This window comes from Alligator sinensis, unplaced genomic scaffold, assembly GCF_000455745.1.
Source record: "Alligator sinensis unplaced genomic scaffold, ASM45574v1 scaffold24_1, whole genome shotgun sequence".
Taxonomy (NCBI): Eukaryota; Metazoa; Chordata; order Crocodylia; family Alligatoridae; genus Alligator; species Alligator sinensis.
In genome coordinates, this window is record NW_005842609.1 from 101,275 (window position 1) to 126,156 (window position 24,882).

The following is a 24,882-nucleotide window of genomic DNA, read 5'->3' on the forward strand; positions in this document are numbered from 1 at the left end:
CCCACTGAGAACAGTCCAAATCCATCCTCTTTCAAACCCCACTTCAGGTAGCTGAAGGCTGCTATTATATCCCCTCTCAGTCTCCTCTTATCTAGACTCAATAAGCCCAGTTCCCTCAGCCTCTCCTCATAAGTTATGTTCCCCAGCCCTCTCACCATTTGTGTTGTCTTCTGCTAGACTCTCTCCAATCTGTCCACATCCTTTCTGTAGTGGGGGCTCAAAACTGAACACAGTACTCCAGATGTGGCCTCACCAGTGCTGACTAGATGGGACTAATCACTTCCCTGGACCTACTGGCAACACACCTACCAATGCAGCCCAGGATGCCGTTAGCCTTCTTGGCGATAAGGGCACACTGCCGCCTCATGTTCAGTTTATTGTTCACTATCACCCCCAGGTCCTTTTCTGCAGAGCTGTGTCAGAACCCATTGTTCATATGCCTATAGTACAGTGGAAGATTCCATAGTTTGATACAGAAGGCAGTCTGTCAATCATTTTGTAAGTAGGTCACGAGTGGAAAACTCCAGAGCCCAGTGACTATATATTAATGACCTAGAAAAAGTTCCCGCCAATCTTATGTAAATTCGTACCCCACTATTGGACTGTTCTAAATTATTCCTAACTCCACGCGTGTTTCAGAAGAACTTAGCAGCCTGATCAACCACTAAGGACTCCCCGTCACCGACCCAAGGGGGCCTAGCACACCCCCACCCGAGACGTAAGACGACTGCCGGCCCGAACACATTTGCAGACCGACCAAACGAACTTTGTAATTTCTGCCCGACCCAAGTTTTCTTTACAACCGTAATCGAAGCAAGCTTCTGGCCTGCACTGTACGAGCAGCGTAAGTAAACAACCTTTTTGTTCAATCAAAACGCGTCAGTACCTGATTCCACCCCAAGCGTCACAAGTACCCGCCTGCCGACTAGGGCTCCTAAGGCCCCGAACCCCACGCCGCGGCTCTCGGCGGCGACAAGCTGCTGCACTGCCCATCAGCCCCCAGCCTGTCCTGGTGCATAGGATTGTTCTGTCCTAAGTGCAGGACTTCACACTTGTCCTTGTTGAACCTCGTGAGATTTCTTTTGGTCCAATCCTCCAATTTGTCTAGGTCACTCTGCATCCTAGCCCTACCCTCCAGCATATCTACTACACCTCCCAGCTAGGTGTCACCTGCAAATTTGCTGAGGGTGCACTCTATGCCACCTTCCAGGTCATTGATGAAGGCACTGAACAAAACCATCCCCAGGACCGACCCCTGGGACACTCCATTTGATACTAGCTGCCAACTAGACATTGAGCCATTGATTATTACCCTCTGAGTCCGATGCTCCAGCCAGTTTTCTATCCACCTTACAGTCCATTCATGCAGCCTGTACCTCCTTAGCTTGCCTGCGAGAATGTTGTGGGAGACCATATCACAAGCCTTGCTTAAATTGAGGTACACCACATCCACTGGTCTCCCCACGTCCATATAGCCAGTCACCTCATTATACAAGGCAATCAGGTAGGTCAGGGATGACTTGCCCCTGGTGAATCCATGCCAACTGTTCCTAATCACCTCCTCCCCCAAATGTTTAGAAAGGGATCTTCTCCATGATTTTTCCAGGGACTGAGGTGAGGCTGACTGGTCTGTAGTTCCCTGGATCCTCCTTCTTCCCTTTCTTAAATATGGGCACTATGTTTGCCCTTTTCCAATCATCTGGGATCTCTTCTGATTGCCAAGAGTTTTCAAAGATGATGGCCAGCACCTCTGTAATCACATCAGCCAACTCCCTCATCACCCTTGAGTGCATCCCGTCCGGCCCCATGGACTTGTACATGTCCAGCTTTTCTAAATACGCCCTAACCTATTTGACACTGTTGGCTGCTCCTCTCCTCCCCAAACTGTGCTGCCTGGTGCAGTAGTCTGGGAGCTGACCTTGCCTGTGAAAACAGAGGCAAAAAATAGGCATTGAGTACATCAGCCTTTTCTGCATCCTCTGTCACAAGGTTACCTCCCCCATTCATTAAGGGACCCACACTTACCCTCATCCTCCTCTTGCTACCAACATACTTGTACAAACCCTTCTTGTTACCCTTCACATCCCTTGCCAAATGCAACTCCAATTGCACTCTGGCCTTCATGACTTCATCCCTGCATGCCCGAGCAATGCTCTTATATTCTTCCTTGCTTATTTGTCCAAGTTTCCATTTCTTATAAGCTTCCCTTTTGTGATTTACTTTACTGAAGGAGTTCCCTGTTAAGCCACGCTGGTCTTCTGCCATACTTGCTAGTCTTCTTGCACATTGGGATGGTTTGTTCCTGCACTCTCAGTAAGGCTTCTTTGAAGTACAGCCAGCTCTCCTGGACTCCTCTCCCCTCAGTCAGGCTTCCCAGGGCATCCTGCCCATGAGTTCCCTGGGCAAGTCGAAGTCTGCTTTTCTGGAGTCCAGGATCCTTATTCTGCTGCTTTACATCCTTCCTGTCCTCAGGATCCTGAATTCTAACATCTTGTGGTCACTGCCCAAGTTGACATCCACTACTACATTCCCCACCAATTCTTCCCGGTTTGTGAGCAGCAGGTCAATAGCATGGCCCCTAGTTGGCCACTCCTACACTTGCACCAGGAAGTTGTCCCCAACATTTTCTAAAAACTTCCTGGATTGCCTGCGCACTGCTGTAATGCCCTCCCAGCAGATGTTAGGGTGACTGAAGTCCCCCATGAGAACCAGGGCCTGTGATCAGGAAACTTCCGCTAGCTGTTTGAAGAAAGCCTCATCTACCACTTCCTCCTTGTCTGGTAGTCTATAGTAGACCCCCACCACAACATCACTCTCGTTTCTCTCCCCTCCGGCTCTAACCCAAAGACTTTCAACCAGCTTATGTCCAGTTCAGTCACTACCACTGCAGTTCAAACAACCAGCTGCCTCCCTTTTTTAGTGTTGTTTGCATTCTTGACCCCGGCCAGGTGCTTTTTCTGAGTTTTGACCCTCCTCATTGCTCAGCTACTGAAATCAATCCCTAGATGGCATAAAGAATATGACAAGGAATGTGCTGCTTACATGAACTTTGTCAAAGACTGCCAAATGCCTTTGACTGTGACTGCTTTGGGAGTCTGTTTCTGATTGGTTTCCACATCTCTACAGCTTGGCAAAATCCTGCCTTACCATTCCAACCAATTCAGTGGATGCAGAATATACGATCTCAGTGTATGGACAAATGTTCACATTGCAGACACAGAGGATGTCAGCTGGAACTGCTGGTAGATGCTGCATGCTAGCATTTAATAACTAACATGAATTCTTTCCATCAAGGTTAGCATTATTTAGTATTACTAAACTTTTTGTAGAACACCAATAATAAATTATGATATTATTTACAATTCATATTGTGTATAAATTTATATTCATAATATATTTCAATTTAGATTTAATTACTGCATTATTAGAAATTCAAGTATTTAGTTGATATTTCCACAGACTTTGCTATTTAATTATGCCATGGTTTTTGCCTCTTGGCCAATCAGCAATGAGGGGGGTTCACCATGAAAAGACCACAAAATTAGCTCTGTGCACTGAAAGCAGACTGCTCAAATCTCGTGGTCGTCTTGCCTTGATTTAGGTAGGTCTCTACTCAGTCATGCAAGGCAGACACTCTACTGATCAACAGACACTTAATGGGACACAACCCTACCTTAAGAATAAAAGCAAGATCTGTAAGCATATCTCCACTGCCACCAGAATCAAGGCCTCCAAAACAGAGCCATTAGACTCCACGGATCCTAAACACGTCTACCCCAGAATGTGGTTCACTCATCCAGCGCACCAACACTCAACTATGGATGAAGTTACGCGTTACACACAGATCATACTAAAGGCACATAAAACGTGAGGACCTCCATGTTAAAGCTAGTTAACCCCTCCAAGGGCTCTCCGAGCATCTCAAAGTTATGCCACTTCACATGAGGGTTAACTACGCGCCATGCTACCTAGCTTGTGTTAAGGTAACTTCAGTCTGCTCCACTGAGAAAAAGTGAACAATTAGCAGTCCTCCGGCATCCCGGGATGCACCATTCCCAGCCCCCAGCCCTTCCACAGCAAAGTTACCTAACACAGTAAGCACAAGGTTGAAAAGCAGAGGTGAAAGCTAATTTATGTTTAGCAGGCAGAATCAGTAAAGTAATGGGGGAGGAAGGGGGCAACCAGAGCACCAAACCCAGTTGTCACCTTTGTATGTGACAAGCTAAATGTTTGACTGCAGGGCAAGAGGTAGTTCCTGGATTAAATATCAAAGTCAACATGCCTGTGCAACAAACTATTTTAGTGGCGATTGCTTGGTCCACAGAGATAACCAGTGCATGTGGAAAGTGGCTGGCTAGGAGCCTGTTTGACTGCTTGGTACAAGCCTCTGCAGCATCAGGTTTGTGCCTCTCCTGAGAGAAAAGCTTTCCAACCATTTTTAAAGTTTCACCTCCCATGTCCTACGTGGGCTAAACATTGAGCGACAGATTATTCTTGGTCTGATCAGAGCCATGATTTCATCCCCAGGTATATAAAAAAGAAAATAGAATTTCTTAAGCTTGACAGATGCAATTTATTTTCTTTTTTCTGGGAGAGGGATACGGGGGACAGACCCCAGGTCAGATATCTCTAAATCTGAAACAAATGCTACCATGTGCTTCCGGGAGGTGCACCAAATTTCAAGGCAAATCTGAGAAATTCCTGCTTCATTCCATCTATCCCTCCATGATGGCTGCTGATGACCAGGGGAGTGGGCTGGGGAAGGAATGGGGGCAAGGAGATTTGCAGAGGCCTGGGTTGTAAAAATCAGCAGCCAACAGCAACAAGACTGCCAATTCCTGAAGTAGCTCGTGCCTCTCTGAATCAGCTAGTCTCTAAGGCAGAAGTTCTCAACCTTTTCAGAGACAGGACACCCCTCCATCAGATTTTTGTTTGTTTTGTTTTTTGTTTTTTTTTTAAATGTGATGGCACCCATGCTTGAGAAACACCATTGGTGCTGCCCGTTTACCTCACTGCTTCTCAACCAGGTGCTGCTGCCTCCAAGTGAAGCTGCCTGTGTGCCTGCTGCACAGCCAATCCAGGAACAGCTGCAGCATGTGCATGCTCCTCTGAAGTTAGGGCTCTGCTATCTCGAAAGCAGATAGAGCTGGATCAGCTTTCCACTCCTCCCTCGCCCCCCACACTCCTCCCAGAACAGAGGCAAGCAGGTGGAACTGTCACAAGCATCTGTTTTCAGTTCAAGTGTTGGAGGGAGGGAAGGGGGGGATGGGACAGGAACAGGGCACCTTCTTCCTGACTTTAGACTAACAGTGCTAATGATCTCTGTGCTTTTATTCAACAGAGAATTAACTTTCAAAATTCCTAGCGAGTAAATAGGTAGGAAGGTACCTTACTGAGACCCAACATTGTTTAGTTTTCTTAATTGATATACACTGGCATAAAACTATTATCTTACATAGAAATACATCTATTCTCTACAACTAGAGAGGGTTCCTGGTCAGCCAGATGACACCAAACAGTCTTTGGTTTTATCCCTAGGGTCAGAATACACAAATTCATGGCAAACACTCACTATATCCTTCTCTGCAGCCAAAGATGCGAAGACCATCCACTCCATTGCTCTGACCAAGGACAGATTTATACTGCACATGCCAGTGTGATATAGTGAGACCAGAGCTAGCTTTAAACAAGCTAGATAAGGGACCAAAACAATAAGGAAGGAGAAAACTCATCACCAAGAACAGTGGTTCTCAACCTTTTTTGTTCCGGGACCCATTTGCCAAGATCAACGGCTTGTCCTGACCCACACCCCCTGTCCCTGCTGGTGCCCGACCCAAAGTCCTCTACTGGTGTCCCTCACCTGCAAGCCACAGCCCCCTGGGTCTGCTGGTGCCCCTCACCCCTAAGCCACAGCCCTCTGCCTCCCCCCACTCTCCCAGGCCACACTGATGCCCCTCACTCCCAATCTGCAGCTCCCTGCTCCCCCCAGCCCTGCTGGAGAGGGCCCCCAGCTGCACCCATCCCACTTGGGCTGGAGCGCGAGCAGTGAGTGCAGGGCTCTGCACACTGCGGCCGGCCGAAACACGCAGCTCCCCGCCGTGAAGGTCCCCTAGACCTCTATCTCCTACTCCCTATATGCTAACCTGCACGCAGTGGCTGGGTTTGCTCCTACAACCTGGCTTCGCTGTATGCTGGCCATGTGCATCTGCATGCACACATACACGTGCATTTGCTCCCTCCAACCATCCCAAGCAGCGCTTGCAGGCTGGAATGGTGCCAGCCTACAAGGGGAAACCCACGCTTTCACGGGTTTTTCAGGGACTTACTTGCAACCCTTTCAAATATTCTTGCGACCCACTTTTGGGTCGTGACCCACCAGCTGAGAAATGCTACCCTAGAATACAGCTCAACACTGAGTACATTCATGATTTCTCTTTTATAAGGTCTTTTTTTATTTATGCACTTCTCAGTAAAACCTGCTTCTGGCCACGGTGGATTTCAACATGCAAGTAGAACGAAAGTTCCCAGGGTTATTTGTTCTTCCCTAGAAACAAGGTTCCACCATCTCCAAGTACCTCCTGCTGGACTGTTACATGACTGGATAGGTACACGTCTTCATTCTTTTATGCTTCCTGAAAAGCATCTGCCATAAGCTACCCTTGGAGACAGAAGACTAGATGCAGTGGACTGACAGGGAAACCTGAGTATTTTCATGGTAATGTTGTGATCATGCTGTAAGCTGTGGTGGTCCAGGAAAAAATGCAAGGCAAGGATTTCTGTGGTTGGTTCCTTTTATTGGACTAACTGCATACCTGGGAGGGACACAGACAAGTGTACCTAAGGAAGCGTAGAGTGATACTCAAAAGCTTGACTAGACCTTTCCTAGCTACGCAGGAGGTCCAGTAAAAGATGCCACCCACAAAAATCCTTGCAATATTGGAAAGACCATAGAACCCACAGATTTATATAGAAAGTGTCTAATCAGGACCAGATCATTTTATTCATTGGTTCCCACAAGGAAAGGAAAAAAAAAAAAAAGGCCCACTTCACCCATGTGTTAGTCACAGCAATCGCCTTTGATTACCGGTTTGTGCAACTATACTAGTCTCTACTGTTTCCTTGCCCCCGCTAGCTCTCCCCCAACTTTCAGTTCAAAGGCTGGCCATATATCATTTAAATCCTAGATTTGTGGCAGCCTGCCTTTGTTTCACTTGTTTGTTCAGTACCTAATGGGACTAAGTAGATGCCACTGGAATAGAAAACAAACCTACGGCATGCTCCGAGACCTGGGTTCTAAATGGAAACTATTTATTTTATGCTAGTAAGATTTTCCCAGCCTTCCAAACACCAAACCACCAGAGATTAGGGAACATATCAGATAAAAACAAAGGAATGTGTTCACTCCGATCTTCAATCTCCAGAAGAACCAGGGGATGAACAATGGAATTTATTCAAAACGACTAGTTGAGCAATTAAACGCTAATAATAGAAATTCCAATTATTCTCTCTCCCATGTATATTAAAACCTGAATTGCCCGGGTATTCCAAAATGCTGTAGCACTCCAAAGTTATGCTGCATATTCCAGCGCTCAGGAAAAGAATGTGCTTGCCTTCTGAGGCTAAAAGGGTGACAGAATGATGTATAAGGGGTTATTTTGCCGTCTGATTAGAACTAATAAAGGACCAGATTGGAAACCCCTAAGGTGCTGCCCTTCTTCTAGCCTACATGCAGCTGCTCATACAATACAAGTCATAGATGATTTAGTTGCATAGCATTGAAAGAGGCCATGTTTATTTCTAGTGATTTTCAGCAGTGCAAGCAACTAACAGTTCAGGCAAGGAAAATGTATTTTTATACTGGTATTTGCATTGATGTGAGCAGAGGTATGATTGGGGTTCAAAACTATCCAACCAGAACCCTGTATCTGGCTAAGACAGAATAGAAAACAACTGGCAACTGCACTGGAGTCATAAAATAGCCACAATTATATTTTGGACAGATTTTAACATAATATGTTTATGCAGATACCATAGCTTACGGTAAAAAACAAAAATAATATTTATTGTGGAGAGTGAATGTTTGCAGTTTGTTGAACAAGAGATCCTCCTACAATATGAAGAGTTAACTGCTACGCCATGTGTCACTGGAGAGATAACTTCCCCTTAGTTTCAAAGTAAAGAATTAGGTCTGATTACCACAATTGGTATTTTTAAAATACAAGCCACCCAGATCACTTTCATCAGTTAATCTCTTTTAAATTGAGTTTATGCTTATGGAATAAAGATTTATTATGAAGTTTTGCATTCCCTGTATTCTTTTAAATGAAGAAAGGAATATAGCTCAAAGTATCCAGAAAATTCTACCTTTACCAGGGCAATGCCTCTAAGATTGCAGAAGACTCACCTCGGAGCCATATGAAACAAAAAACTCAACCTTCAGGGGTAGGGCCAGATGTTGCACATAAAATTAGTTTAAGTGACCAGAAGATGGTTTAAATCTGTAACAAAATACAAGTTCAGTGCACAAAAAACAGTTTCAAAATGGCTGAAACTGGTTTAAGATAAACCTGATTGAATGTAGTATCAGAGTTAACTGATTGAGATCAAACCAGTTTACAAACTTCTGTCCCATACCCCTTCCTGGTTCAAGTTAAATCACAGTCCCCCAGCATCCCAGCATGCTCTGCAACCCTGGGCTGGGCTGTCTGTCCAGCCAAGCAGGGATGGTCCCACCCCTCTCCTCCCTAGCCATAGCATTATCACTCCTCTGGCTGGCTGGCTGAGAAGCAGGTGGGGGGTGCAAAACCCTGCTCTGGAGTGCAGCCAGGTCTGCTTGGCAGAGGGAGCAGCAGCCCCTGCCAGGGGTCCACAGCCTCCCCCATCCCAGCTCACTCGCTCAATGCTCCAGCAGCAAGAATAAGGGTGTGGACAGATCCCAGTAACCTGAGGGGAAGGGGGGGGTTTAATCCCCACGTTGTGGGTGGAGGTGGGCAGTGAGGGCACCAAGAGATTCCACTTGTGCACCTGGGGTCACAGCAACCAGACGTTAGTAGCCTGGAGGGAAAGGCAGGGTTTAATCCCCTCATTGCAGGCAGCAGTGGTGCGAGCACCAACATGGTGGCAGCTCCATCCCATGCTGAAGATCCCCAACACGCAGGTCCCGCACCCCAGAGCCTGGGCCAAGTCCCTTGGAAGAACAGCAAGCAGCACCCAATGCCGATATGGGTCCGGCTAACGGGAGGGAGATGTGACCTGGCTGCAGGCACAGAGGGGAGATGGAGGGGAGCCAAGACTAATCACTCAGCACAACTCACTGCTGCCTCCTGCGGGGGTCAGCACCTGCTGCCTTCAGCCCCATGGGGGGGGGGCCACAGTTTGCAGGCAGACTACAGATGAAGCATGGCTCTCCACCCCACTCTCTGTCCCAGTGGCAGCAGTGGCAGAGCGAACTATCATGGCGGGCGGAGGCGAGGCACTTGTCACCCGCCACCTGCTCAGTGGGCACTCGGAAAGGGCTGCCATGGGCCAGTTGTCATTGGTGATACGTACGGGGTGTACACAGGTTGGCAGTGCATCCCCTGTGAAAAGCACTGCTGATGCTGCTGGCAGCGCCTGCGGGTGGACACCACTTGCCGCCCCCTTCTCCCTGCTGCTGACACTGCCTGCAGCATCTGTGGGCAGCCCCCAATTGCCACTGGCTGCCACCGATGGCATCTGCGGGTGGTCAGCCGATCACCAGTCAGCACGCGGCATTCATGCCAATCCTTGCCTATGTCCCTGAGCCATGGGACCAGACCAGACCGGCAATCTATTGCTTACCCCTGCCACTGCCCATGCCCCTGGCGGCCTGCTGCGAGCAGACAGACAGTGGGTGACAGGTGCTTCACCTCTGCCCACTGCAATGATCTGCTCCACTGCTGCCTGGAGAGGGAGGGGGGCAGGGAATTGTACTCCAGCTGCAGTCTGCCTGCAAACTGCAGCCCCCGCATGGGGCTAGAGGAAGGAGATGGCAGGCACTGACCCCTGCCCATAGGGCCACCCCAGCCCAGGCCACGCTGCCACAGCAGGAGGCAGTGATGAGTCGGGCTCCATGATTAGCCCTGGCTCCCTCCCACCCCTGCTCTGCACCTGCAGCCAGGTCACATTCCCTCTCTCCCATCCCCTCCTCACAGCCAGACCTGCATTGGCATCGGGCGCCGAGGTGCAGACCCTGCCTGAGGGTATTTTCAGCATGGGACGGAGCCAGCACCATGTTAGTGCTTGCGCCAATTCCCCCTTCCCCTCAGGCTACCAGCATCTGGCCGCTGCAGCCACAGATGTACGAGCAAAGCCTATTAGTGCCCACACTGCCACCGCTCCTGTCAATGTGGGGATTAAACCCTCCATTCCCTTCAGGCTACTAGGGTATGGCCACGCTCCTGCTCCTGGAGCAGCAAGTAAGTGGGGATGGGGGGTATGGAGACCCCTGGCAGGGGACAGGCACACCCCTCTGGGGTCCCTGCAGGCCAAGGTGGGGATTTAAGCCCGCCCCAAATCATAGCTTGCCAGGGGACATGCCCCCCACCCCCCACGCACAGCTTCCCTGCAGCCAAGGGCTCGCTCTAGTGCCCCCTGGCTTCTAGCCTAAGCCACTAAATGCATGTGGCTGCATTTCTGGAATCAAAAGTGAATGTCTATTCCCTTGCAAATCAGTTCATCGGTTCAATCTATGCAGGTTAAACTAACCTGAAAAGATTGAATCAATTCAGGCTCAGTACTGTTGAATGTCAGCCCTTAGCTGAGGAGGGAAAAACTGAACTCAGCCTTGAGGGAGGTGCAGTAATGCTTCTCTATATCCACATACGCAGAGGTTCTTTTAAAGACAATTAAAAACCTCCTGAAAACCCAGTCAAACTTCTGACTGCTACCATGTGCCGAAAGTCTTTAACATGTCCCATCACCAATCTCTCACTTGCCATGTCTAAAGGCCTCTTTCTGTCCATAGTCTAGTGCCCAAATAGTCACTCATGCCCCACTGTCTCACTCTGTCCCATCCACGTCCATCTTTTCCTGTTCTCTTCAAGCCTTTGTGACCATGGTTCCAGTACTTCCTCCTTGCTTCCTTCTCCTGCCATTTCAGGAGACTTTGTCCTTGGCCTCCCCAACTTCTCTAATTCTTACCACTTTTCTTTTCTCCACCTGTTGGCACCATCACTATTACAGCTGTTGCTAAAGATCACAAGGCTGGTGTTCTCTCATATTCCCTTTTTCCCCTTCTCTGATCACAACTGATCTCATTCTGCTCTTTATGGTATGTTTAATTCCCCCTCTGCCACAGCCCTGTGGAGATTCTGGGCAGCTCTGCAATCCATGGAGCAGGTGAGGGAAGCAGCCATAACTCGGACAAGGTCCCAGCAATGAGAGTATGCAAAAGCAATTTAAAAAACACACTCCCAGTGGGCTACAAAAGTTTTGTAGTGAGCTTTTAAGGGCTCAAGTTCCTTCCTTTAAGCTCCTACCTCGATTCAAATCCCATTTCTTTCACTGATGACATACAACCCTCTGTTGATCACTCCTCCCTTTTTCATTTAACTCTGAAGCTATTATTGCTAAGCTTTAAAGCCACATGTACTTAGTTCACTAAATTGCTTCAGGATAAAGTTTGTATGGAAAAATTCTTCACAAAAATAATCAATTGTATATTAAAAATGAAGAGGGGGAAAAAAAAAAAAAGTCATGCTGCGAGACAAGAACTTTGGTGACAAAAAACTCCATTTCTGCTCTGGTATTTCATTATGTTGCCAGGACCCCTTGATGGAGTTTCAAGTCCCAGAGTATATTTAACAACTGTACTATGTATTAATGAACTGACTTGCCAATTGGCATATTGTTCTTTATACCAACCGCAGCTTATAGCAAAGCAATTCTCTCCCCATGATGCTTCAGAACACAAAGGGCTTTGCTATTTTGTAACAGCAAGGAGGAGTGGAGGAGAGTCTAGAAATAAAGGCAGGGACAAGGAGGGGGCGTAAGGAGGTTTTTACCAAGAAAGCAGAGCTTGCACTTGACACGCTCACTGAAAATGTTAAAGCTGTGAAACATATGCACGTTATTATAAAAGAGTCCATTACAACTGCTACTAATCACTCCAGCCCCCAAAGCGCAGAGACATACTGTAACAACATCAGCAATCAATGTACTAAGGATTATTCATGGTGTTTCAGTTTTTCAGCAAGATGGTACGGATGAAACAGCAGCACTTGGCAAGAAGCAGAGAGAACGGCAGGGTAAAGCTGTTCTCACTAGGCAGCAGGATTTTGCTATCGGCCGGAGTCGGAGCAGAGGTCTCCCTAGCCCAGACCCCAGTCACCAACAGCAGTCAATGCTAGATGCTTCAGGGCTATCAGCAAGACATTTTGCAAGAGGAATCAGGGGCCAGCTAGGAAGCATTCTTTCTCCCCCGTACGTCAGTAATTAGATGTTGGCTCAATCCCTAAAGAGTGCAGTGGGTGAAACAAAATGGTACCGAGAAATCGAAAGATTCATGACCTCCTTCTGAGCTCACATTTGAAATTACACTATTCTGAGGATATTAAATTAGATTTAATTTGTTCTTTTTTTTTTAAATACATTATAATCAGAAGCCCTAACAGACAGGAAGAAGACAAGCTAAGAGGAATGTTAAAAATGGAAAAGTCACCTTGCTCCCCATCACCAGCCTCACCACACACCCACATCTTCATTAGGCACAGCCTCACTAGTGTTTTATGCTGCTTGGGCCCTCATGATGCTTTTACCACAACTTAACACTTTTCCTCCAATGGGAACCAACCCTCTTCATGAAGGCCATGCCATTAAAAATGGCATGTAAAGGCCTGGTTTGGTACTGAAGCAGGAGCTGCACCACATACATATGTGTTTTTTCCACCATCTTCTCAACTAATCCATCTTATGACACCTGGCATTTATGATCTCAGACTGTAGTATGCAGTTAAACAACTTATTTTAAAGAAAGCCACAGTGATGACTAAAGACTTGATAAAACAGATTCATTTAAATGAAAAAAAACAAAAGGTCTGACCCACTGATCTCATAACCAGAAATCCTTGCTGCCAGTATCTCAGACATAAAATATACCCTTTGTTGGTTGACTATATCATCACCTCCAGCTCCCAGCCCCCAAAGTATTGGACTTTCTTCCCTCTCAATGGCAAAGTCAATCACTGTGTCACACAAGAAAGCAAGTAATTAAATAAATCAATCTCCATCAAATGCAGGCCATGCCTCTTAGTAATTCCCAACAGGGACAATGGAGTTTAAATACTGAATCCAAAGAGTGTCTCTTTGATATGACAGGACCTTTGGTTCCCCACTTCAGACCAGCATGTTTGTCTGACAACCATGAACTGCAGGGAGATAACAAGAGCTATTTGTGAAATCCTTGTAAATTCCTGTAATTACACACATTGCAAAGTAGAAACTGGGGTTGAAAAGTGAGCACTGATATTAAGTACTAACATTGGTCTGTCCAGTTTAGGAAGTTGATAGCAATAGTCTTCAACAACATGGGTATCTCTATGGTCTTCAAAGTGTAGCGAGAAGCAAAGCAAGCTGCCTGCACTCACAAAGAATGGGATGACCATTGCAAGTTCTACAACTAGTGTAACTAGGGCTGTGAGAGCAGGGCGTTAGCTTTAGGTCCCAATTTATAGGGGGCACCAGAACAGTGATGATCTCTGGGAAGGTCTATGCCATGATAGCACCTGTCCTATGTTGCAGTGACAGCAGCTGTAGCGTCAGCCACTAACAAGCGCAGGGACACCACAACACCATCAGCATGGGTCTTTCAGTCACCAGGACAAGTCAGACCAACGTCTCCACACCTGCTCTCTGGCATCTCTACCCAGAGTGCAAACCTGGCTAGTTACACCTCTTGAGTTCTGCACCTGAAAACAGCAGTCAGGTTACTACAGGACATGTTGCAGACTGCGCCACCTTCCCAAGGGCCTAGCATGGGAGATAAATTGAACAAGAGCCGCAAAATGTACTTGATTTTGGCCCTACCTATTCCTTGAGGGTGCTCCTGGATGGAGCTGATGGTGATAATGAATATGAACCAGGCAGATATACTGGGAATAGTCTATTCTTTAACTTCTGTTTAGAAATGATAAAAATGCCAGTGATTACACTGAAGTTGTTCTTTACCTTACACTCTTCATCCAGCAGGTCCAAGATACCAAGTTTAGCTTCTATAAGGTCTATGCAGGGCTGGTTGTCATAAAAATCTATAAGAGTCCAAGGGATTTGTTCCTTCATGTACTCTTCTTGCTCCAGCTTAAATACATGCTGTGATCAGAAAGACAGTAATATGCAATTAATTTGCTTGAAGAAAGTGACAGATCAATTAATTTTCCCCACCCTATTGTAGCCATTAGGGGCATATAGATTTCTTAGAAATGGTAAAAAAGCCCTATAAATTTGACTGTAGAAAGACGTACAATGTACCTGCAAGTACACCACCACCTGCAGATACCAAAATCAGAGTAAATATATTAAAGTTAAACATTATAACATCTAAAGTGGAAATATTCTCTAATTAGAAAGCTACCCAAATGGTTCCTTCAGATGTGAGGAGTGGATTCTATGAGCTATTTGAATGCAATTACAAAAAATTAAGTCTAAACTTTGCTGTTGACTCTCTTGCTCATACTTGATTTGTAGTTTTACTTTATGTGTCCACAATGTGTGTCCACATGGTGACACACTTACCCACACCAGTGTCTTGAGTCATGTTGTTTCTCACCACACTTGGGGAGAATACAACAGATTCCCATCACAGCAACAGTGTAGCTGATGCAGTACTAAAGACCATAGTACAGTACTAAAGCTACACAGTGAACTGGAAATTCACTAAGTTCTTGTATTGATGCATATCATCATGGTTTGGAAGGGCATGTCCACAAAAAAAAGTGCCAAGTTTCCAAGAGTTATCAGCATCAGAGCTTTGATAAATTAAAATGTCTTCTGAAGATCCCTATTTTTGCAGAGACCTTTGGCAAAAAAAGTTCTTCTACTGGCAGAAATTTCTCAGATTTATTCACAAGCAGTTAAAAATTCAAGCAAACGTTTCTGATCTATTCTAAGTCCTAGGGGACAGGGGATTTTTCAGATGCACTTTTTTCCCTTCCGTGCTGACTTTTAAAAACCTCTTCAATTAAATCATCACTTCATTTGACACGTATTAGCTTCAGAAGTACCAATCGTACATACTAAACAAGTTATATAGTGCAAAACTAATCCATACCTTCAACTGCATTTTTTAAACACTGCACTGATACTCCAAGTTTGCAGCACTATGCAAAGAAAACAGGTTTTGAGTAGAGTGCAACAACTTCAGATGAAAAGGGGAGCTGCACTAGTGTACACAGCTGCTGTTTCACTCCAACTGTTGTGTGTGAATGTGTCTACCATGATACAAGGCAGATACTTCACCTCAACTTTGACGATGGGTGCAGCACAAATTAAACTCAGAGTGGTTTTACTAGACTTATGCACATGTAATAGGTATAAAGAAAGCTGCTGCCCACTCAGCAGCAGATTCCTGCTCCCTTTTTTGGAGCTGCTAAACACTTTACGTTTATCCATACCTATAGATCCACTTTAACAAAATTAGAGTCAAATTCTGCTGCTTATCAGATCAACATAAAAATTCCCTATGAGCTTCAATGAAAGCAGAATCAAACATTTTTTTCAGTAGCTTTCAAGTTTAACTCCGAGTATATACAGCCCTCCATGTACATGTTAACATCTCGGGGAAGTGCTGTGCCAGAACCTAAATGATACTGGGATATGGGACTCACTTCCGGTTCTCCAGTTAAAGGAAGCCTTAACCAGTCAGCTTGCACTCCTTTGTTTAAAACCTAAAAGCCAGATTCAGCACAAGTTCTGAACCTCATTTCACCGGGGGTTGAAACTGTAAATAATGCATTTTTCCAACTATTTCCATGCACCTAAGAAATATTATAAGGCCTAAATTAGCATAAAGCTATTTATAAAACTCAGAGTTTCAGATTTATAACAAAGCCAAAACTCAAACAAAATTTACCTCTCTCATGATGAATATTTGGTACAACTCTAATACAGGATTACTACCTATGGACAACTATGCTATAATTAGGAACATGTATACCAACTGTGTAATCTCATCTCAGTGGAGGCAAGATTAAGTGAAAGTCTGGTACACAAAAATATGTCTTTGATGACTGCCTGTTGCCTACAGTTTTCCATTAAATCTTATGCAAAATTTCCAGATGGGTCTTACCAAGTTGAACTGCTGCTGGAGCTTTTCATTGGCATAGTTGATACAAAATTGTTCAAAACTATTCACCTCAAAAGTTTCGAACCTGTAGAACAATGAATAAATTAGTGCAACCATTGCTGCTGTTGCTTCTTTTATCATCTAGTTTGCTGTCGTTGTCTCTGTGACATTATCACATATTCAGTCCCCATATTCCTTCTTCCCAGCCCCAGACATATTATAATTCCTATTCACCAGACCTGTCTCTTTGCATACCCCAACTTAAGCAATTTGAAAGGTCTCTCATTAGGCAGCATTCAGATGTTTAGTATCGATGTACTTTGTTTCACACTATATCACCATCTGCGTTAAGAAGTTTAACAACCTTCCTTGGGTACCAAAGAGCATTATTAAGCATGAGGGCTAAGCCCCCTTGCTGTGAAGACGACTGCTCAAACACAAATTGCTGAATTCCAAGGGACAAAAAACCCCAAAACAAAATATACAACTATTTTCTGAATGGAAGTTAGCTGAACAAAATGGAAAACTAACTATACTCTTGATTATAATATTTATTGTAATCCATCACAGCATTAAAACTCTTAATGAATGACACATTTACCTTTAAATTTAAGCAGGAATAAATGGGCATTTTTCTAGCAGTAAGAGAGAAAAAGAGATTAATCTTAAATGTAGCTATCCGATTCAGCCACATGTTCCACAGACAGAGGCAGGTTTTGATTATTCCCATGCCTTCAATAATATAATTCCCTTTGCAAAAAAAAAAAAAAAAAAAAAAAAAAAAATCACCTCTCCCTCTACAGATAAGCCAGCAAGTTACAGGCCAAAGTCTCTGCTCAAGTCAAAGGCAAACAGGGGAAGAAAACAGGCTTATTACAATTTTGTAATTGTGGACAGGCACAAAAGCTACACCAGGACGGGTTCACTCCAGGTGTGAATTCACACTCCTGGCACAGTCTTCCAATACCCTCCTGGGCTTCTTTCACTTGAGAGCCCTTAACTCGGAGCAGGGGTATGAACTGGCTCCATCCACAATGAAGAACGTCGACCAGATATCAATACTACTCATCTGGAAATCAACAGGGATTTTACCATCAGCTTCAGCAGAAAGACTCAACTTGCAATAAAAATATTGGGACAATTTCCCTGCTACCTGTTAACTTCGTAGGAGCTGGGCTAGCAGAGAGCTTTGCACTTTCAGAAACTTAACCTGCAACAAACCCACTGCAAACCATTAGAACAAGCTTTGGCTAGAATTGTATAAAGGGTCTCATGGTTACTCATTGTTATCATTGTTGTTATTGGTCAGCTGCTCTTTACCTACCATCCTTCTAGGGGCCACCTGGAGATAAACATTTGAATTGAATAAGTATTTCTATTTCTAAGGAAAGTCTGAAAAAACAGAAAAAAAAAAAGACTTACACATCTGTGAATTAGCTTAAATTAATCATTGAGGGAAGCAGTAATTGGCAAGGCTTCTTAAATGTAATTAGTAAGCCTGCTGTAAAGATAGAAGAGGCACAGCAGGGAAATTGGTCAGATAAATAGAAATGGTGGCAGCTACCAATATTTTCACTGTGAAATAAAGATAAAAAGTTTAAATGTCTTATTTGTCATTTTGAAAGTCTACACTTGTAGGAAATTCACTCTTCCGTTTCCTTATTTGATGCAGCTCAAAATTAGTTAATTATTTCCCCATTTCTTAAATAGTATCAAGTAACAAGTCCTGTATCATTGCATGTAATGATTTAACACCAGTGGCCTGAAAATGAATGAAGTATTAATTACAATGTAGATTTTTACATTTCTTAACAGAACTCCCCTTAAGGAAATCCAGCGCTCTCTGGCTGATCAGCACGCTGCCTGTGTGAAGCCGCTGACTAGATGTCAGCATCTCTCACCATAGGAACGCAGAGCTGGAAAGGACTTTGCGAGTCCTGTGTCCAGTTGTGGGCCCCCCTACAGAAACGATGGGGACAAACTGGAAGTGCAGCAGAGGACCATGAAAATGATTTGGGGACTGGGGGACATGACTTGTGAGGAGAGGCTGAGGGAACTGGGCTTATTTAGTCTGGAGAAGAGAAGACAGAGGGGATTTAATAGCAGCCTTCAACTGCCTGAGGATGGAGCTGGGCTGTTCTCAGTGGTGGCAGATGACAGAACAAGGAGCAACAGGCTCAAGTTGCAGGAAGGGAAGTTAAGGTTAGACCTGAGGGAAAAAACCTCTCACTCACTAGGAGGGTGGTGAGGCACTGGAACAGGTGACCCAGAGAGGTGGTGCAATCTCCATCCTCAGAGGTTTTTAAGACCCAGCTAGACAAAGCCTTGCCTGGGATGAGATAGTTGGGGATGGTCCTGCTCCGAGCAGGAGGTCTAGATGACCTCCTGTGGTCCCTTCCAACCCTAATTTTTTATGTCATCTACTTTAGCCCCCAGCTTAAAACAGGATCCCCTCCGCCTCCCCCACCCCGACAAACATCCCAGCCACCTGTCTGTCCGATTTGCTCCTGAAAACTTCCAAAGATGGGGATTCCACAACTTCGATGGGCAGCCTTGACCACCCCTCATCATCAGAAAGTTCCTCCTCATCTCCAACCTAAATTTCCCTTGCTGTAGCTTGAAGCCATTGCTCCTAGTCCTGTCCCCCGGGGCCACAGAGGAAGGCCCATCTCCAGCCCCTCTCTAATTGCCTTCAGGTATTTGAAGACTCAAAGCCCTCCCCCCTCACCCCCCAGTCTTCTGCAGACTAAACAAACCTAGTTCTTTCAACCTTTCCTCATTAAATGTTACTTCCCAAGCCCCTAATCACTTCTGACGTTCTGCACTGGACTCCTTCCCGGCTGTCCATATCCTCCTTGAAGTGCAGCACCCAAACTGGACACAGTGCTCCAGGCGAGACCTCACCAGTGCTGAACAGAGCAGAAGAATCGCTTCCCTTGATCTGTAAGCACCACTCTCGTTAACGCAGCCCAGTATGCTGTTCACCATTTTTGTCTCACATTTTTGTCTCGCAGCTTATGGTCTACTGTAACCATCAGGTCCTCCTCTGCAGCACTGCAGCTCAGCCAGTCATTCCCCAGTCTGTATTTTGTGCAGGTAATTATTCTGATGTGCCTGGATTTGATTCCAGCCTACTTCTTTGAACCACTTTATTCACTTGAGTTCCCAGGTGTACCGCGCTCTGTACAAAATACCCTAACACAGGCCTTCTAAAAAGAGCAACACTTTTGGGACATTTTTTCAAATGATGATACCAAAGGAAACTTTTTCCCCCCCAAACTCCATAAAAATACAAGTTCCTGCAACTTTGTGATCATGTGAGCAACGGGCCAACGAGAAATTTAGTTAAAATGGAGATTTACAAGCAAAAGGAAGAAAGAAAGGAAAAAAAGCATATGGATGCATTTGCTTGTTAGATAGAAAAATACACTGCAACCGAGTGCAAGCTGTTTCTCCACTTCAGAGACCTAGGATAGGATTTAAGAATCCCTTTACAGTGGTTGCCAAAGGTAGAACAGCAGTATACCTAGTCACCCTAAGCTGCCTGTCAAGCGTTTCTCAAGACAGGAGCGGTATCATGCCTCCTGTCTCCTATTGTAATCCTCAGCTTCTGAAGCACTGAGCCAGACACAAACGAAATGTGTGGTTTTTACAAAATTGAAGCCATTTATTGTCTCCAAGACTTAGGAGAAGAATGGGAAAAGAGGCTGCGATTAACCATATACATCACAGTACCGACTGCTCACTTAGTGACACAAGAAAGAAAGCCTTACCTTAGAGTGCCTTTTAATTTTTCTTTATGTTATCAGCTCTGCTGAGGACCAACTCAAAGGCAGATTATGTAAACTTGCTAATTATGTGAACTCTCTCTGGGCTCATTGCTAATTGAAAAGAGCAGGTTGTTGTGCCTGCTCTAAATGTGTTCCGACTAGGAGGCCCTGCTTTTGAAAAAATGCCTGGTTTCCCATGATCTCCTAATGCAAAGAGAAAACAAATAGCCTTTTTGTTTCCACTAAATTTCAGTGCATTCCCTAAACCTTGGTGCAAAAAGAAAAAGGAAACCTGCCCCTGGCCCTTCCCACTTGCTTCACAGGACCAAGCAATACAAATCATGGTAAGGGCAGATGGGATGACAAATAGAATGGACTGGGAGAAGGAGGGAGTCAGAGCAATATCCAGGCAGCCTGAAACAAGCCCGCTGCATGCAATAACTCACAACTGTAATTATGATAGTAACTTACCAAGGGAGTCTCAGCATTCACCCTACTGCTCTCAGTGTACAGACACAAAGCAAACAGCTTGCTGCAACGTGCATATTTCTTGTATAATTATGCCAAACCTGACCAGCAAACTTTGAGGAACCTGTATCTAGACTCTTCCTTTCATTTGTTTCTCATCTGCTCTTCACAATCTGTCTCCAACGTCTTTAAATAAGGATCTTTGCTGTTATGTATTTGTTTGTATTGTGTTCCAGCACACACTCCCAAGTGTGTACCTGCCTGTAGCATTACATAGGGGTATGATATTATGGCGTTTCCCAGACTTTTGCTTTGCAACACATTTTTCAGTTTACTGAAATTTTCAAAACATCTTCAGAATATCTCAGTCTCCAAAAGGCCAAGTGCTCCAGCTGCACCAGTTTACAAAAGGTTTAATCCCAAACTTTTTACTTGCACCAAAACCTACACTATAGACTACTGCTTATGCAGAACTGGACTGGGTCCATACTCATCAGTATATTCTTGTATCCTTTCTTATTACAAACAGAAAAGAAAAACTATCCTCATGCCTGTCTCTGACTCGGGGTATATCAACATGCACTCCCTTATGAGAAAGAGAATTACATTTGCAAGATGCTGAAGAACTGCTTTTGAGTCTCAGACACATGGGTGACTAGTGCTGCCTTAGTTAGGGGGGGCACATGTCCCCCCTGTGACCAGTCCCATCAACTGGGGGGGGAGGTCACCGATCCCGTGATGGCCAATCACTGCAGCCGCTTCCGGGAGTGGCTGCAGCAAATCAGCCAGCACTTGCAGGTGGGGAGCACTAGCACTCCCACCTGCCCCCTGTGCCCATTACCTAAATGGAGAGCATGGCCAGTCAGGGGGCGCACCGGCGCTCTTGGGGGGCGGGGGGGGTGCATGTGCCCACTACGCATTGCCACTGCTCAGACACTAGCAGAAACAAGTAGTTCTAATCAACAAAATACTCTTCTAGCAATGGCTATCTTTGCACACTCATGGGGCACGTCTACGTTTTCATTAATGTGCTTTAGGTAATGTGCATTAAATCTAGTACCTCCATTGTGAAGTACTAGAAAAAGGCACGTTAGCATATTTTCATGTGCATTAGTGAAAGAACCTGGGCACTTTTACACATGCTCCAGCAGTGGGGAGGGTGGCACTTTAATTAGAGCAGAGCTTCTGTAATTAAAGTTCCACCACATCTCATGTACAGGCAGTCCTCAGACTTACGACACAATTGGTTCCTGAAAACCGTGTCTTAAGTTGAAACGTTGTAACTCTGAACCAATTTTCTCATAAGAAACAATGTTATAAATGGGGGATTGGATCCTGAACCAAGGCCTGATACCCTATTTTCACCAGAATTTTGTGCTCAATCAATTATAGATGAGGAATATAGCTACATTAATGTACTTATATTGTAAATAGCAATCACTGATTTGGAAGGACTTCTTTGAGGTGACTTTGCTGGACTTTTTGAAGGGCTCTTGGCTGGAGTCTTCTCAGGATTCTTAGCTGCAGGTTTTTCTGGAGTCTTGTCTGCTTTCTTCAAGAAAGCGTCCAAGGAAGTTTGGATAGATGTTCTCCAGGGAGATGAGCAATGCAGCGAGCGTTACAACGCTTGACCCGATGCAAGTCAAAACTGAGGTCATAAAGTTGAAACAGGGTGTCAATTTACAAACGTAATTGCGAAACGTAACTCGAAACGTTGTAAGTCGAGGACTGCTTGTATCAGCATCCCCATGCTTAAAAATGGTGGTGCGGGCACTTGAACTACAGTTCGTTCAACGAGCTTTAGTTTAAGCACCCCCACTGCCATTTTTCAGCAGAGGGACACTGATACACAAGACGCAGAAGGCTTCTGGAGAGTAGCAATTGCCACGCTCCAGCAAACTCAATTAATCAAGTCTGCTCCAACATGCTACAATTCCAGCACATTGGAGCAGCCTTCACACTCAAATATAAGCGCTCCATGTTTTTCTGTGATGCTGTAATACGCATTAAAATAAGCTAAGGTGCATTAAAGTGCACATATAGACATGCCCATGAGTCACAGTTGTAGGAAGAGAAACCTCTTTCCTGAATTCAAGTACTAGGAAGGAAATCACCACAAAATCCTTTATCATAATTGCCCGCTGATAAAGGCTCAAATATATGCCATGAAAATTGAACTACTGGCTCATTCTTTCCAGGCCAGCATTGAAGTAGATGAAACCTAAATTACTATGAAGCTGGGCTCTAGCATTCTGAAGGAAAAACAGCTCCCTAGGTAAGGCGTAGACTCTTCTTTGCTGGAAGTCTTCAAGAAAAGACTGGACAGCCATCTATCTGGGGTGGTTTGAGAGAGTGAGCATCAGATTAGTGAGTGAGATCAGATTAGATGACCCTCGAGTTCCCGTCCAACCCTATAGATTCTACGCCTGAACCCAAGGCTGAAAATATCAGACATTTTGCTAACATTAACTAGCAAGTCATTCCACAGGTGGAAGAAAGCAGAACAAAACAGCAGACTTAATGTTGAAAATCAAAGTCAAGGCTTGCAAGGCTGCCAGTAGTAAGCTTCCGAATTACGCAAATATAAATCAAATGTTGTGTCCAGCATTGCTTTAAACAAGAGCAGAGGAAAAAAGCCTCCATACCATAATAATTTCATGGAGGATTATAAAATACATTATGGAAATGTGCTTAGCATTAGACAGCTGCCAGGCCAAAATAATAAACATCGTACTTAGGCAGCCTATTATTACATAAAGGAATATTATTTATTCAAGACCTTAAAATTTCATTACAGTTTTCTTGCCCCGTAGGTAACAAAAATAATAATATTTGTCCTATAAAACAGTATGGCTCCTCTGAAGTAGTTCCAACTTAGTAAATATTCAGGTTTTTCCCCTAATGTAAGACTAACCAAATCATGTGTATGATAGCTACTTGGCGACTATATACTGACTTAAAAAACGCATTACACAAATATAAGCATTACATGTGCACACTCACACACTATTATGATAATAAATTATTATGATAGCACAAGTCAAGTGCTAATGTTGGGAAATATTAGAACAAATTATGCTTGTGTGTCCTTAATTTGGGCTCCCTGTTCCTGTGTGTGATGTTAGCATCACACTCATCACCTTCTCATCCCAGGCCTAGTCTCTTTGCCCACCTATTCCCAGTTTCACTAATATTTCAGTCCCCCACCAAGACCAGCTTATCCACTGACAGTGCCCCATCTCCTATAGTTCTTTTTCCCCTGGTCTATTTACCCCCATCCAAATTACCTATTCACAATGGCTTCTCAATCCTAATCTTCCTTTCTAGGTTTTTGTCCAAGTTTTAGGTCCCCTAAAAAGTGTCAGGGGCCCTAACAGGCAGCCAAGCCAGAACTAAGACTGCTGACAGATATGGAAAAACCAGCGCTTTACAAAAAGACATCAGTTTGAACCAGCTCCCTAACATCTGTATAGCTCGCCCACTTCAGCTGGACTTTTAAGCACTTTTATCTAATAGTTGATTTAATCAGCTTTAAGATAAAAGTAAGAAAACGCCCTGCTGAAGCATGTGAGCTATACATATGCTGGGAAAACTAGGTCAAACTGATGTGAATCCTCTTCTAAGCATGCACTGAACTTGGTGTGGGGGCACGCTGAGCTGAAAGTAAAGTGTGGGCTCTCCTCCACCACCCCCAAGTCTGTAAGCAGGCTAACTCGCCAGCTGGCCAAGCCTGCCCGAGGCTCTACCTGGCAGCACCACCCCACCTGATGAACAAGCCAGCAACTGCTAGGGCCTAGTGACTGGCTGTTAGGGAGCGCAACTTCCCGACTGAAGTCCCCCAGTGGCAGCAGACAGGAGGCCAGCCAGCAGTTCTACCTGAAGGTCTGCCATGGTAAGCCTCTCTGTGTCTTGCACACTTTGGTTTTCTGGCTTCTGACCCTGCTCGGCTCTGCATGCAGACTCTGGCCTTTGGAAACGTGGTTTATCTTTTATAACTTGGTCCCTAACTCAGCCTGTGACTTTGACTCTGCCTCTGGACTTCCCCCATCAGCTTTGGTAACTTGGACTCCTTCCCTATACCACCCTGCTCCTCTCCAAGCTCCTCGTCCCATCTCAATCCCAGTCAGTCCTTCTCTCCAGATCTCTCATCCCCACCTCACCCCACTGGTTTTCATTCCCAGTCTCCCACACAGGCTGTCCAAGTACCCATCCTATCCCCATCCCCCCCACTAGCTCCCAGATCCTTCCCACATTTTCCACCATTTCCTCCCACTCCTGGCTTCTTCCTCCTCCATCCTTTTACATTCCCTACTTGCCTCCCCCTTCAAGTCCAGCTCAGGTCTCTTC

At 45.1% G+C, this 24,882-nt stretch overlaps 1 protein-coding gene across 1 annotated transcript in view; it reads right to left on the reverse strand.

Moving 5' to 3' along the window:
• LOC102375640 (unconventional myosin-Vb) overlaps window positions 1-24,882 on the reverse strand; it is a 344,293-nt gene that overhangs the window by 96,649 nt on the left and 222,762 nt on the right. The window contains exons 12-13 of the mRNA XM_006033144.2: window positions 16,301-16,382; window positions 14,185-14,325 (exon numbers count right to left, since the gene is read on the reverse strand). Coding sequence (XP_006033206.2) covers window positions 14,185-14,325; window positions 16,301-16,382 — 223 coding nt within the window. The remainder of the gene's footprint in view (window positions 1-14,184; window positions 14,326-16,300; window positions 16,383-24,882) is intronic.